At 43.4% G+C, this 15,648-nt stretch overlaps 2 protein-coding genes across 4 annotated transcripts in view; one reads left to right on the top strand and one right to left on the bottom strand.

Annotated features, from left to right (window-relative positions):
* Scamp1 (secretory carrier membrane protein 1) overlaps window positions 1–3,200 on the top strand; it is an 85,734-nt gene extending 82,534 nt beyond the window's left edge. Inside the window, exon 9 of the mRNA XM_060385576.1 lies at window positions 556–3,200. Coding sequence (XP_060241559.1) covers window positions 556–720 — 165 coding nt within the window. The 3' untranslated portion in view covers window positions 721–3,200. The remainder of the gene's footprint in view (window positions 1–555) is intronic.
* A 3,814-nt stretch (window positions 3,201–7,014) lies between these two features.
* Lhfpl2 (LHFPL tetraspan subfamily member 2) overlaps window positions 7,015–15,648 on the bottom strand; it is a 143,955-nt gene continuing 135,321 nt past the window's right edge. For 2 of the 3 annotated variants that reach the window (XM_021631288.2, XM_060385577.1), the window contains one exon: window positions 7,015–10,781. In XM_021631288.2, coding sequence (XP_021486963.1) covers window positions 10,528–10,781 — 254 coding nt within the window. In that variant the 3' untranslated portion in view covers window positions 7,015–10,527. The remainder of the gene's footprint in view (window positions 10,782–15,648) is intronic. The other variant, XR_009592380.1, reaches the window with a different exon arrangement.

Genomic DNA, 15,648 nt, shown 5'->3' with positions numbered 1-15,648 from the left:
GGGGTCAGACTCTTCTTGGACAGTTCATGCCTGCGGGAAGGTCTATGTCTGGCTCCAGCTCTAGATTAGAGGGTTCCCAGGCTACTCCTTCCTCTCTTTAACTCTGCTAGGCATGCGATGCAGTCTTAAAAGCTTATTGAAATGTCTGCTCTTTAAGGTGTTCTTTTCATCTGTGGGGATTGTATGGTTGGGTGATAAGTGCCACTAATGAGTTAAATTGGTGTTTTATAGCAAGTGCTTGTGACAATATTTGTATATGAAAGGGTGTTCTAGGTAGACTAAAGGTGGCAGTTCCTTTCTTGAAAGCACTATGCTGTTGTTAATCTCTCTCTCTCTAGTCACCTCCCTTGTTTATTCTGGACCTAGGCTAGAAAGCTGATTTCATGTTTAACGGGGTTTGTTTTTGTTTGTTTGTTTGTTTGTTTTTTCTCTCCCCATCTCTCCTCTGGCCTCCCTCTGGTCTTCGAACTCTGCGAGATGGTGAGGTTAACCTCAGCCAGCTGGCAGTGTGTGCCTGGATCACAACTTACCATCGCATTGTTTCTGCCTCTGCAGGTACATGGACTGTATCGCACAACAGGTGCTAGCTTTGAGAAGGCCCAGCAAGAGTTTGCAACAGGAGTGATGTCCAATAAGACTGTTCAGACAGCGGCTGCAAATGCAGCCTCAACTGCAGCAACCAGTGCGGCACAGAATGCCTTCAAGGGTAACCAGATGTAGAGAGCCTCGCAGAAGTACACTGTTAACCTTTTGACTGTGTTTTTTTCTCCAGTTCCTGTATTCTACAGATATTTTTATGTTGGCAACACACAATACACAAAGCATGGGTATTTCCTGTTCACAATGCATGGTCTTAAAACAAGAGAAACTTCCTCATCTTGTTACTTTCCCTGATAGTTTCTTAATACCTCCACGCCCCTCACAGAAGAAAACCATCATCTGCTAAATAAATATTCTCCATATTTTTGGGGGATGGTGTTCCTCAGATTATTTCAGTGGTGACACACTGAAATGAGTATGTGACTTAAGGTTTAAAAAGCACTAACCACAGTAGTTCTTCCAAGAGGCAGCAGAGGTACGGATTGTACATTGGAGAGGAAACCATGTTTGTTTCTTTTTTTTCCTCTATTAGTATTGAAGGAACAAGGCCAGCAAAAGCTTGGTTGTTTTTAAATTGGCTTGCTTTATATGAGGTTCAGTCAGCAGTGCAGAGCTGCGTGCTTTGTAGTGATAATGTATATTTTACCTTCTTTATGTTATTTTTAGACTACTTGTATTTTGATAACAATCTCTGATCTTGCATGGGCACCATGTCTTATGTGAAGCGAATTAGTATTTTGGGTTCTGTACTGCTTATAGATGTAGGAGCTGGGGCTCTTTATAGAATCAGAAATGATTTTATGTACTAGTTTCTTTTAAGTAAAAATGTACTGGACTATAAAGACTTTAGTATGATGTGCAGTGCATTATCCAGAAGAGAGGAGGTGAACCGAGGCAACAGAGATAGTGATAGTTACTTTCCCTCTTAGCTTTCAGCATTCATATAGTAAAATCTTACTGTATGGAAACTTTGCTATATTCTTCTGGCTAATGTTTTTAATTGAACTGGGATTGTGTTTGGCAGCTCTGTGTGTGCGCACGTGTGTGTGTGTGTGTGTGTGTGTGTGTGTGATTTTGACACAGGTATTAAAGGCTAGCCTAACCCTTGAATAAAAAGAACATACAGTATTTAAGGGATCTCTCTTTTAGTTGCATTTCTAATGTACTTGATTTCTTAATGTACCTGTCTTTTACTTTTTGAGACAGAGTAAATACATGTGCAACATTGCACCACGCCAGAAAGTAAACGTACAGTTAAATGTTAATTTTTAATAGAATCAAATCGACATTGTTACGATGCAGCACAAATGGAGGTGGGTTTGGACTTTAATCATTTTTAGTAACTAGTAGACATCTTGAGAACATTTGTAAGTCGAGACCTCGCAAGGCTCAGACTTCCCTGGGCTTACTGGGAATCAGGGTGGGCTGCTGAGACAGGGGAGCTTTGACAACAAGCTGACATGGTTGATGCTTTGTTCTTTTCCCTAGAGCTGGAGTCGGAGGGAGCCTCCTGCAGGGTTAGGGTGCAGCTCTTGGGCTTCATGGAAGTCTGTGGGCACCAGATCACATACCTGCCCACGCAGGGCCACACTAGGTCTGCTTGGGAATTTACTGAGTATATTAGTTCAAAGATGTTCCTTTTAATCAGAATAAAGTGGAATTCAGAATGTGAACTTGGAGCTATTTTTTGAATATTTTTGATTAGTGATGGCCTCTCCTCCGGTCTCAGCTGCTCAGTTGTTGCTGCTGAGAGCCTGAGGTCGCAGTGGAACCTGCTGGAGCCTGACTTTACTGAATATGGATTTTACAGACTGAAATCACTAAGACTACACAAGTGCACATAAATACCAAGTGCTTATATTCCAAATCCATGTTTATTTTTATCTAAAGTATAAATAAAAGACACATCAGAGATTTAAAAAGTACTAATATACTTTTCTTCAAAAATTGGAATGTTCCCTTTGAGTTCCCCAAAGGTAGCATTATTAAATGGCAAAGAATAGTTATGACTCACATTATGTTTTTTTATATGAACAAGGACAATGCTGTTTTCAATTCAGTTGTTTGGGTTCATACAAGTTTGAAAGAGATTATGTTGTTTGAAAACACAAAGAAGCATTAAAATGATGGTAGTGTCTGTGGCTGGTTTAGGTGTGGGAGTATCTTGGAATTCTTGATCTACTGTCCACTCAACAGCAGTCGGTCAGTAGTGCATTTCCGTTTGGTGAAAGATGGCTAGTGTTTTCTATTTAATACCAATGTTACCGGGCTCCACAGCCATGAAATGAGCTTCATGTAGAACAGGCATCCATTTTTAGTTTGCGATATTAAGTGGTGGCTATTTTATTGAGACTAGGGTCTGATCACTGGAAAATCATTGCTTGGTGATATGTGATTTGGGGCTTGGTTTATTTCTTTAGGGATGTTTGTATATTTTGTTGGTACGTGTAATACTGCGCTTGCCCTCACGGCAACGTCATGGTTCTATGTAAATGCCCTCCAGGTGTCCCTCTCACGTTGCATGTTTTCAGTGGTTTGGAAGTTTTGTATATTTATTGTATTAATGCAGAGTGTCATAAAATAAAATAATGTTTACTGGATGCTTATTTGTATAATTTTAAACACTGTATTAGCAGCTGAGAGGCAGAAAATATACTCGTAGCTTTAATAGAGATTATATTTCATATTTGAATTTTGAAACCAACCTTTGTAACATTTTATCACATGCTAAACACAGTATAAAAGATTTAGATTAAAACCCTCAGCAACACAATCTGACGGTTTTCCCATTACATTAGACCTTTCTAGGTGGTTGAATGTGAGCTTTTCCACATTAAATATGATGACTGTTTTGAGGTAGGCCAGGTTACCTGAAGTGTATTAGATGTGGCCTAGGGCTTTCTTCATGGGTTCAGATGGGTGCCTCTGTACCAAGGTGGTACTGCCTCACCCACCGTGTGGCGTGTCCTACCCATGCTTACTCTGCTGGCTTATGCACTGATGAATGTCCTATTTTGTGTACCTGGATTTCTCCCTTGGTAACTAAAGATAATGTAAAGTTTAAACTAAAGTCATATTCACAGCAGATCTTAATTTTAGAATAACATGTTGAATTAAAGTAAGAAACAGTATTTTCCATTTTTCATCTTGGATTTTCACACTGAAAACATTCTGTAATCTGTGTGGTGCTGGTCTGCACTAAGGGGATTCGAGCTGTTAGTTCCTGTGGGGGCCTATGGCCTTGCTCTCCATCCACTGCGCCTCTTCTTTTTTGTCTGATTCTCTGTCTTCTTCATGCTTCTATTACACAGTTTATCATTTACATTTGCTGGGTTCCCTTACACTTTCCGTTAAGGAAAAGTCCTTAAAGGGACCTATGATTCCGTATGTGTCTGAATAAGAGACATAAGCGTGATGCCGTGTGACAAAGCCCTTTAGAGACGAGGGGGTGGTTAATTTAAAATAACTGAGAGCTAAAGTCCAGACTCTTCATAGACTTTTCAAGCTTCATGTTATAAAGTTATAGTAGAATAATACATCTTAAAATATTTGAGATGTTTTAGAATTTTTTTTTTTTACTAATTTTTAGGTTAGCACATAAATGTTTTATTATTACTGTTTTACCAATATTCTTTACCATACTAGTAAGTTGAACTTCCATGATTAAGAAAATGAAATAGTTCTGTAAGAAGTTTTGGGTACATTTTACAAAACAATATGCATGTTGAATTGGTGAGTTTTTAAAACCATATTTCAGACTCTTTCACAGACCTCCAGGAGCCAGTCTTCTGTGAAAGCACCCTATGCGACGCATCACTGCTGACTGCTTACTGCCAGGATAGGCACACTTTACTAGTTCAAAAAACTCCTGGAAAATAGGGAGGGGCTGGCTGGTCCCCCCACCCCTCCCCCGGGGGGTTTTGTATTTACCACTCAGCTTTGTGGTGTAAAGAACGAAGCCTCCACATGCAGGATTTTCCCGAGTGGTTGATGTTTTCAGATGGGAACATGGGGGCCGCAAGGGTCAGCATGGGGAGTGAACCTTGTGTTCCTCCCTGTTCTGCTTTCCTTTTTAGCTTGGTATTTCTGGGCTTAACCTGACTTCATTAGATAGTAAACCATTCCTCATGCTAAATCCTTTGTGTTTGGAGAAAGTGGAGAACACATCTTAAGTACTGGGTGATTCATGCTCATGTGATCCTAACAGCTGCTTTCCCTGGGTCTGAGATAATCTGTGACGTAGGTTCCCATCACTGAGAGACAGGGGACGCCGTCCCAGCCCACTGTTTGTTTTGCCACTGTCATGGATCTGATGAATTGCTGTCAGTTTTCAGGACTGAGCTGAACTATGATCAGTTAAGTTAAACTATAAAGTGTTACCTTTAAGTGTGAAAGTTTGCTAGGTTCCTGGGAGGGAGCACAGGCAATCCTTGTGGAGATGTGGCTAGTGCCACTTGTATCTGCCACAGTGAGGCAGTATCCTTTCCCGAGTTCCTTCCATCAGGAAGGAAGTGCTGTGTAGTCATTGGGTTTCAAACCTGTACTTGATCCTTGGTTTTGCTACTTCCTAGCTGTCTAACTGTGGCAGAGTACTTCACTGAAGTTACATCAAGGGCAGGTATGGATCTATAAAAAGGTTTCTACCTCATAGGCTCTGATGCGCTGAGCACAGAATGTGCACACCAGTCAACGCTGTCTCTCCTCTCTCCATGTGTACCTGTGATTCCCAGGTGCTGCCTCTGACCTCCACCGCTGCTGTGCACAAGTAGCCTCCGTGGCAGCCTCTGTCCCTGACTCTTCTGCTTTTCCATCTCGGTAGATCCTTCCTATCCAGAGACCACACTAAATGCCTGCAATTATCCTAGACTCCACTCTAGCCCCTCCTGCTTCTTGTTGGTCCCCTGGCTGTCCACTCTTTCCTTTTATGTCCTGAATTCATCCCAGTGTCTTTCCTCTCACTGCTGTAATTCGGGATTTCTGTAAGAAATGAGCAAACTGGAGGTTTCTTCCAAATACTGGCACTTCAGAGATTGGTTGCCTATAGATGTTGGATCTTTTAGAATGTTTGACTATAAAAAGCCAAAAAGTTGCTAATGGCTGCATGTTATTTGATTGAGTCTTCTTTTCCCGTGGTTTGACTTTTCTTCCTTCCTCTACTGATGCTTTTATCTATATCCTGTCTACCTAAGCAAGATGAGCAGTAACTGCCTTGAAGAGCTCCTGGAGTGACATGTTTGCTGCCGTGCCCGTATCACTCCTGCTGAGTGTCCCAAAGGAGCTGAGTTGTTTAAAGGAATGTCCACATACAAGAATGTCCAGGGCAGTGAAGACTTTATGGGGCCCTAACGGAGAAAGCTGAGTATGGCTTCCAGGAGATCTCATGGCAAAATTTTCCTGTAAAAACTGAAAATTGGGGCTGGTGAGGTGGCTCACTGGCTAAGGGTGCTTGTGTGTAAGCAAGGAGGACCTATATTTGAATCACTAACTGGGCGCAGCTGCATGTGCTTTTAACCTGTGTTAGGGGACAGAGTCAGAACTTGGGAGCTCCTACCCAGCCAGCCTACTGGAAACAAAGAAATATGTAAATACACTGGAGCGTTAGAGGGAGACACCTGCTGCCCTTCTCTGGCCTCGCATTTGACCATATTAGCCACCCTGCCCCCACCCACATATAGACTGAGGGTGGCAAGCACGTGGGACCACATCCCAGCCTTTGCTCAGACTGAAGTCCTGGTGCTCTCTCTGGATTCACTGTTGAGAATACTTTTTGTAGTAATGCCTGCAAAGGCAACAGAAAGGTTCCATGTTCTTTTTGTTTTTAATTATGGAGATGAGTTGTTTCAGTGACTGGGTACTAACTTTTAACTTTGATTTCAATTAGAAACCTGGTCATTTATGCTCAGAAACCAAAGCCTGTGTGTACCTTCCGTCCATCAGAACTAGAGCAAGGTTAGGGTGGTTGCCACTCCTGTCTATTAAGACAGTTTATGTACCTGGGAATGTGCAGACCTGAGTTTATGGGACAGTACTCGGCATCATCTTTGAGATTATACATGAAGTGGGTGTCCTGACTTTCTAGACAGGATCCTCTCCAGACACTGTGAATGCAGAAGGCTTCTGAGTATTTTTTTTTTTTTTTTGAGAGGAAAGGAGTACATACCTTTTGGTTAGCCAATGAAAGCACTTTCATGTCTCACAGCTTTACTTTAAAATTAAGATGCTTATAATTATGTTGATACTTCTCCAAAGAAGAAATATCTTATCCGCAAATTAAAGACAACTTATAGTAGGGATAAGAATTGACAGTAAAAAATGCTTTAATATTTTTTCTATTGTCAATACTATAGTAATTTTAAAATTTTGTTTTTGATCAAATAATGTGTACTGTACTGAAGCCAATGCAGTCAAACTTGAAACATTTGCAAAATCAGATTTAATTCAGATCTCAAGAGGAGAAGAGACCACATTGCGAAAATCCTTATGTACAGAATCTTAACCAATGAAAGACAAACAATGTATTAGTTTACAATGTAATAGGATAGTGACACATCTGAAGGCTCCAACTGAGTCCATCAGCTGTAAATACAATTTTATTTTTGGCTCAAGTGGCTGTTGAATGTCAAGTGGCGTCAAGTCCCTTCCCGCACCTAAGGACCCCTCAGCTCTGGAAGAAGCTTCCCCACAGTCTCAGAAGCCCTCACTCATCCCTTGAATTCTTTTGGCCTTGAGAGTCTTTGCTCCCATAAACACAAATACAGGCCTGGGAGTTCCAGCAGCCACGTTATTGCACAGAATGGTCTGTATTACGCCAGGCTCTTACCGCTAAGAAGATGAGAGACTAGCACTTAAATACATCAACATGGCCTATAAAAGCACAGAAAAACAGCTCCTTAACTCTATTATCAGCCACTGGTTTTCAGGCTAACAGAAAAGGCAACACACAGCTTCACATTTCACACAGAAGACTAGCATTGACTGGGCCTTGCTTGCTGGGTTGACTCTCTCATAAATATACTGATTGTTTTAGCTTAGCCCCAGGAGAAAATTATTTCATACCAGTCTTTTCTTCACATAAGGTTTGTGTAGCATTAAAATTGTTAACAGTCTAATAACTAGCCATGAAGGCCAAAACAGAAACATCCCTGTTTTGAATCTTGTCCAGTTTCCCCAAACAAAACATACATACACCTTTGTTATTGCACATCTTTCAGATAACCTGTGTATGTGTAAAATATATATTTACATATGCTACACATTATAAAAAGACCATGGCACTTTACAGAATACATGTTTAACAAAGACTGTTCATTATACCACACGTTTCAAAACTATTCCCTTCCACAGTTACTGTAATATTGAATTACCACACAGGTTTAAAGAATCCACAGACTCCGAGTATTCCTTCCTTAGAGTTAAATAAGAAGCTGAGCACAAATTCAGGCAAAATAAGACTTTTCTGGTAGTAGTAATGGTCCTGTTACTAGAGAAATGGGTATAGACCAGCTGGGCATAGTGGCACTTGCTTTTAGTCCCAGCACTTGTGAAGGCAGAGGCAGATAGATCTCTGTGAGTTCAAGTCCACTCTGGTCTACAAAGCGGGACAGCCAAGGCTAAAACAGAAACTTCTGTCTTAAATCCCTCACCCCCACCCCCCAAAAAAAGGGTATAGGTCAACAAGTGGTTTTTAAAGTACCATGAAAACAGTTTCATTCTACACCAGCACAATTGCAGAAGTCTGTATATTGCCAAAGTCTATATATTGGCTTGAAGGTCTCAAATGTTAAACACCTCTCTGCTAGAAAATGCAACCTTGTTCCATTAAGTCAGCATTTTGGCAGTTTTCAATGGCATGGCATTTTGTTTGTACCCTTCTAGGGAAGGGGGGGAGGGGGGCTGTTTTCGCAAATGTTTAAATTAATGGAAAACACTGCTGAGTAACAGTCTGGCAGAGGTCACATTTTCATTTTTGAGTGTTACCAGGTTGAAAAGACGTCCACTGCCACTTTACCCAGAGAGCAGCTGATAGGCATGCGTGCAGGAGCCGTAGCCTAGGACCAGTCTGTGAAAAGTCAGCAAAGTTAGTCTGGAAAATTCAAGGAAAACAAAGTTGTTTTGTCAGTTTTTCTGATGAACAAAACTATGTTTCAAGCCAAATATTGCCCAGGTTGGAAACACAGTTGCTGTGCTTGCAGAGGACTTGGCTAGAACATGATAAATCCACAGCAGAGGACAAGTGCCTCCTCCACATGCTCTGGCCTATGCACTGGGTGCCCTGTTCCTGTTTCCTGAGCCTTCCTAGGCTTGCTTAGGGGCCTCCCCTTTGAACACTGGTTCAAAACTGAACTTCAGATCTGCTCAGTGCCCTTCTTCCCTAACTTTTATCTGTGTGAGAGAGAAGGTGGTTTCTGATATAGGCCAAAGGGCAAATAAACTGTAATTAAACCCCAGTGGGCATAGTCCATCTATACATAAGGGAGTTGTTCTGAACCAAGGCTTGGTTCTAAACCAACATAAGGTTTAAGTGATTCACTGGGACAAGGTTGTAAACTCTCAATCAGGGTTGTGTGCCTGCTTAGCAAACACTTGCCAGTAGAAGGTGCTATTAACTTTAAGACAAAGCCCTCAGCTGAACACATCTCTAAAACCAAAATAGGTCCACTGCACTTACATCACTGTGAAGGGTTTCTCCATCTGCAAGGCTCATGTAAGCCAGACTCCGGTGTTTCTGGCTGCTTTGGTCATATGGGTAATTTATGGAAACTGGCTTGAAAGCCCTGAGTCCTTGTTAGTAGTGGCATGTGATGCTTTTGTAAGTATGCTTAGGCAGGCGCATTAGCTTCTTGTCCTGTGTTCCCCTGGGGATAGGGGTTTTTGATGACAGTCTTGAGTGGCAGTGATTCAGTGTCATCCAGTCTGCTCTAAGGATCAGCACCAGAAGCGAGAGAAGCTCCCATGGCTAGCTTCTGCTTTCTCTGCAAAGGGTGCCAATGGGATTGGAAATCAGCGGACCATCCAGCACAGTAACTAAACAGAAAAGGCCACTCTGCAGACGCAGCCCCCTCCCTGTGAACATCTGTATGAGTGACAGCTGCTCTGGAGGCGCTGCTGCTGTCCTTGGAAGGAGGGAACTGTAAGGTTTCCTTGTGCAGCCAAGCACAGCCCCAACCCTAGGAGAAAGCTAACTACAGTGAGAGGAATAGGCAGGGCTCACACAGGCACTAGGCTGGCTGCAGGAAAGCATCTGTCTTGAGTGCCAGGGGTTTGCACTTTTATTATTAGGTGATTGTCTTTCTTACTCAAATCCTGAGGAGGAAGTTCCATTGATGCCTCTTAACCTGGAACTCTTAACTAGTGTAATTCCACAGTGGGGTTCTGCACTGTCCCTGTTAAGCCCTTTGTGCAGCTAAGCAAACCCTGGTATCTTGCTGTGACCTTCAGCACACAATCTGTCATCAGTAAGTCGTAGTCCTCCTTTCAGTCTCCAAGTGAGACGACATGAAAGAACTAGGAAGAAAACCAAGACCCCACTTCCAGCCCACATGCTGAAATGCTCTTAAAACTCAGCTGCTGGCCAGAAACCTGCCTCAAACGACCCTGAGGCTGGCTCATCTTTCCTCTGCTGCAGAGAGATTCCTGCCTTGCTGAGTCAGATTGTTGTTCTCCACTGAGCCCTGGGGAGACAGTGTGACAGGATCCCACAGTAGGGGCTATCCCATGTTCTTGTCTGGGCTCGTTAATTTGCACTGTGGCCTGCTTGGCAAAGAACTCTCTTGCTTGTTGGGGGAGATGCCCCTCACTGGTCCCACAAAGGCCCGGGGCTGTGGAAGGTGGCTCTGGTAGGTCAAGACTGGTTCTTCATTTAATTCAGATGAAGACTGTTTCACAAGGTCATAAAGAAAGGAAGTGGTGGCATCACAGTCTTCCAGACTAAAGGAGGCAAATGAGGTTTTTCCCCTCTTCGATTTCTTCCTGGACTTTGTCACTGGAGGTTGCAATTTCTGCTTGCGCGGAGAAGACAGCACAGATGAAGGTGAGGACAGTGCCCCCGGTGGCAGTATAAAAGGCCCAGCCCAAGGAGCAGTCTCCAGGTTTGTAGGGAGATGCATACCGTCCACAGTCTATAGCTTTCTGGCAGCCCCATCCAGCGGGGTAGAGGATCAGGCCAAGGAGGAGGAACAGACCTGTGGGACGGGAGAGGAAACAGGTGAAGCCCTCGGTGCCTCAGCAAGACAGCCAGACAGCCTGCAGCATCTGCTCTGGCTTTGGGGAGTACCGCCCACTCTGCAATAGAAAGTGTCGGTGTCTTTTTGTATGCAAACCTGACCTGAATAGCCAGTGTCACCTTACTAGGCACATTTGTAGGTATGGGGTTTAGATCCGAGGGAAGAGAACTTCCTAGAAATATTTCTAGCCAGTTTGTGTACATTTGTGCCTCCACGAATGCATCTAGAATTGCAAGTGAGCTTGTTACTGTTTCTCTGCCTAAGAGGCTACTCATTGAGGCTAACCATGGCTTCATCAATAAAGTCTTACAGTCTGAAGACACAGCTCAGCAGTTAAGAACACCGGTTGCTCTTGCAGAGGACCTGGGTTTGCACCTGTGAGGTGGCTCACCACTGTCCTTACTGCCAGCTGCAGAGGACTGACACCCTCCCCTTACCTCCACAGATACCAGGCATGCACATGTGCCATATACACACATGCAAGCAAAACACCATAATAACTACATAGACGAGAAAAGTTTTATCACAATAGAGCCATGCCCATTTTTTTGAGACTTCCTGTGATTGTTTTGGTGATGGACCACCAGAGCTGAGTGGTTGCTTCAGAACTTGGGGCCTGAAAACACACAACATCTGGCTTTTGACAGAGTTTGCCAATCACCAGTATAAAGTAATTCACCCAGAACCTTGGGGCCTTAGCCTAGGTATCGACAAAAGCCAGGCGCCTTAACCTACACCCATGAAAAGTATTGTTTGAACTGCTTGCCAAGGGGAGAGGTATATGTCCATGCTTCTTTAGAAACAAACTACAAACGTCATGGAACTTTTCTGTCTGAATGATTTTTAGTGAACTCTGCCTCACATGGAAACCAATATGCGTGGGCCCCACTTGGCTAACACCCATTTCTGTCCCTCACTGCTGCCTGCTGCATGTTCACAAGTCACTGTGTCAGCAACTGGAAGGTGGTTTCCTACAACTTCTAACCTAGGTTATGACTAAAGAAACAAGTTTGGGTACAAGATTTTCAACTGTATGTAACATCTGTGCACGGTGCGGGAGCCTGGCTGGTGACAGGCCTCACCATAGGCCTGGCCACTCACCAATACAAGCTGCTCATGAAGAAGGGGAGGAAAACGGGGATTCTTACCGATGCTAAAATTTATTAGCATCTTTCACTTGTGCTATAAAGGAAGGTGGGCTTCATTCTATGCCCAGGACCGAGCTCTCATGTCTTCAGTAAGGAGAAGTCAGCCCCACAGAGAGAGGCCTTTGGAAGTGAAAGGCAGACGTGGGCATGGCACTGCTCTGCTGTGTATGGAAGCAGGGGACCAACAGTCTCCTGCAGAGTCTGGATAGGACTCCAGAGCTCACAAGGGGATACACAAAAGCTTTTGTAGTTTAGCCCAGGCCCATGACAGCACAAGGTGAGGACACAAACCAGCAGACCAACTCACCCGTTAGGAGCCCTGACTTTGGAGTAAGGTAAGGTTGGAACCAAGAGCTGTCTGATTCATCATTATAAAAGTGCACTGATCCCAAACCCAGAGGGTGGGTGGATTTGAAAGTCTGTCAACAGTACCTTTTTAATAAAACAAGGCTGATCAGCTCTTAAGCCAAACCAAAAGAATAAAATAACAGTTGTCAGTGAAATTGAAGTATCACTAGGAGATTGGAAAATCTAGAGGAGTTAAACAAATAGATCTCTAATAAGCAATGAGACTAACAGTTTCCCAACAGAAGCAGGCTGGCAATGGACAGCTGCCTTGGTCAATTCTACAAGGCGTTTAAAGATGAACTAACACCCTGCTCTTCAAACTATTCCATAAGCTACACAGGGAGAAACTACTACCAATTTCAGTTCTAAGAGCCAGGGTAGCCCTGAAACCAAAATCAGATAAGAATAAGGGCATAAATGAAAATCACAGATCCAAGTCATCCATGGCCATCTTGGTTTAGTTCCAGGACTGCAAGGATAGTTCAACAAAATTATATTATATAAATAAAGTATAGAGACAAAAAGCTTCACCACCTCAGCTGATACAGAAAAGACCTTTGACAAACTTTAACACCATTCATGCTAAACTTCTTCAAACAACACACTTAAATATATATGACAAACTTCTAGCAAGCGTATTAAATGGGAAATTTTCCATTTAAAGTTAGGGGATAGAGATGAAGTCTATTATAATTTTATTCAACATTGTGCTTTAAGTCTCAGAGCAATAAGAAACAAAGGGGGTACAAACAGAAAAGGAAGAATTACACTTGTCCCTGTTTGGAGACATGATCCTGTATTAAAACCCTAAGCCCTCTACCAAAAAACTCTCAGAACTGATAAATCCTTGAATACCATCTAGACTGCAATGGCATTCTTCATACACAGAGAAAGAGTTATAAAATTCAAATGAATACAAAAATGACCCAACTAGCTGAAACCCAGAAGAGCGTGGGAGGCATCACAGCGCCCAGATGAACAAAGACCCGAGTAGATGACACAGCAGCTACACTGCTCCACTGCAGCTACAAGATTTCCAACAAAGGTGTCAAACACACACAGGAGAAAAGATGTTCTCTTCAACAGATGGTGTGAAAGAGTGAAAGCACGCCTCTCTCACCTCGCCCTGTACAAAAGTTACCTCATAGTGGATCAGACTTCAACGTAAGACCTGAACCCAGAAGGGGAAAAATACTTCAAGATATAGGCACAACCATACAGACTTTTCTGAGAACTCAAAGAGCAAGAATTGATAGTATTATTTGCAATTAAAAAGCTTTTGCACATAAAATGAAAACCTGCAGATGAGAGAAAAATTCTGCCTATTTTTCACTGGATAGGATTAATCACACACCATAAACTAAGGAACTCAAAAGATTAAATATCAAATAATGTAATCAATAAGTACTCAAAAAGGGGGTCTGGAGAGACAGCTTGGGAGTTGAGGTGCTTGCTTCTTAGGTATGAAGAGCCAAGTTTGTATCCCAGCACCCACGTAAAAACCAGGGCCGCTGCTGTACCCTGTACACCCAGCATCTTGGGGGGTGCAGGCAGGAGGAGCTCGCTGGATGCCAGCCTAGCTCCAGGTTCAGGGAGAACCCCTGAGCCAAAGCGTGATGGAGCAGGACACAATGTCCTCCTCAGCTCTTTGCACGCACCTGCACATGGGCACCTCCACCACATACAAAGCAGATAAAGCACAGAGGCCAGCATTCCAGACACCAGGGATGTGCCATTCCAAGCTGCTTTGAGACTCAGTTCAGTCACAAGGCTATCATTAGGAAAACAACAAACACTGGTCAGGACTGCGGGGAGGGGAAGATTCTTGGCGGGAATGTGAAGTGCTACAGATACCAAATCAGTATGCAGGTTTCACAAAAGAACTGAAAACAGAACAACACACTGTTCTAATCAGCATACAGCAGACACCGGTGCCTCCATGTTTACAGTGACACTATTCACTGTAGCCAGGCTAGATGCCATCACATGAATGGATAAGAAAAGTGATGTGTATATAAAGAAGAATGAAATGTGTGATTTTTTGCAAATGACTTGAGCTGAAGATCATATAAAGTGAAATTAAGCCAGATTCAGAAATACAAATATCCCATTTTTTCCCCCACAATGAATCTAGACTAAAATTGGACATACCCGCACATGACATGAAAGTAGAAGGTGGGGACCATTTGGGAGAAGGAAGCAGGAGACATGGTGGCACTGTGGAGGTGAAGGTAGGTGTTTCCATGAGATCCAAGCCAGCCAGGGCTCCCTAACGGAGTGGAGGTGGACGAGGTGGTGTGGGGACTGTCTAAAGTATAATGCTCGTGTGAAATGTTACAGTGAAGCCCAGTGTTTATGAAAATAATGTCCATATAACCGGAACACACACCAACAGCTGGAAGCCAGGGTAAAGTTATCAGCACAGCTCTCCGAATGCAGACAGGTGGCTGGAGGGCCACCGCCTCTCATAAAGGGCCACCTCCGGAAGTTCTAATAATGTGAGCAGAAGAGATAGTAGGCTAGAGGCTAGAACTTGGGCCTTTCAAAGGTCGAAGACATACCTGAATAGAGCTTTGCTTGGCAAGGAGAGTAAAAATGATTCACCTAGTTCTTAAATACCTCTAAGAAACCCAGCTATTCCTGTAGAAACCCACCAAGTTCTTTTTGAAGCCTCCCTCGAGGTACCTAGGAGATCGTGATAGTTTCCTTCCAGGTCCTAAGTGGCTGTCCCAAGAGGCCACACACCACTGCTAATTTTTTGATGGTCCACCTGCTGACAGGCTCACATGCAGGCCCTACACAAGGGTGCTGCTCTTCCCTTAGGAGATGGAAGCGTTCCAATTAAACATCAATTGCACATTTCACTTGGCACCCTGTTCTAGGCTCAGACTCACTGGAAAGCACACAAAAATATCAATGCAGCTGAGAGATCCTGTTTTCCTTAATAGTATCAAAGCCCTAGCCAGGAACCATGTCTTTCCATTCCGTAGTGCAGGCGTGGTTCCTTGTGCCGCAGACCACTTGAAAGTCTTGTGGTTGCTACTGACAATTTATGAATAAAGATGGCAGATAGCCCTATCAGGGGAATGGAGTCAAGGCTTGAATCTATGAAAGCCTCAGCTAGAATATAGGATCAGAGAAAAGTCTATCTGGGAGAGTGATAAGAAGTGGGCTGTGGTATAGCCACCCAAAGGATACAAAATCTGTAGAAGCTAGTGTGCCTGCTTCCCTGAGCTTGGCCAGTTGAGAGACGCTTGGTACCTGGCTGGGTTGTGGTGAGACCAGAGTTGGGCTTCTCAGCATGCCAGTGGAAGGGACCTTCTTGTCCA

The sequence above is a fragment of the Meriones unguiculatus genome, chromosome 6 (assembly GCF_030254825.1).
Source record: "Meriones unguiculatus strain TT.TT164.6M chromosome 6, Bangor_MerUng_6.1, whole genome shotgun sequence".
In the NCBI taxonomy this organism is placed as follows: domain Eukaryota; kingdom Metazoa; phylum Chordata; class Mammalia; order Rodentia; family Muridae; genus Meriones; species Meriones unguiculatus.
The sequence above is the reverse complement of the archived record's forward strand: the minus strand, read 5'-3'. Positions and strand labels throughout refer to the sequence as shown.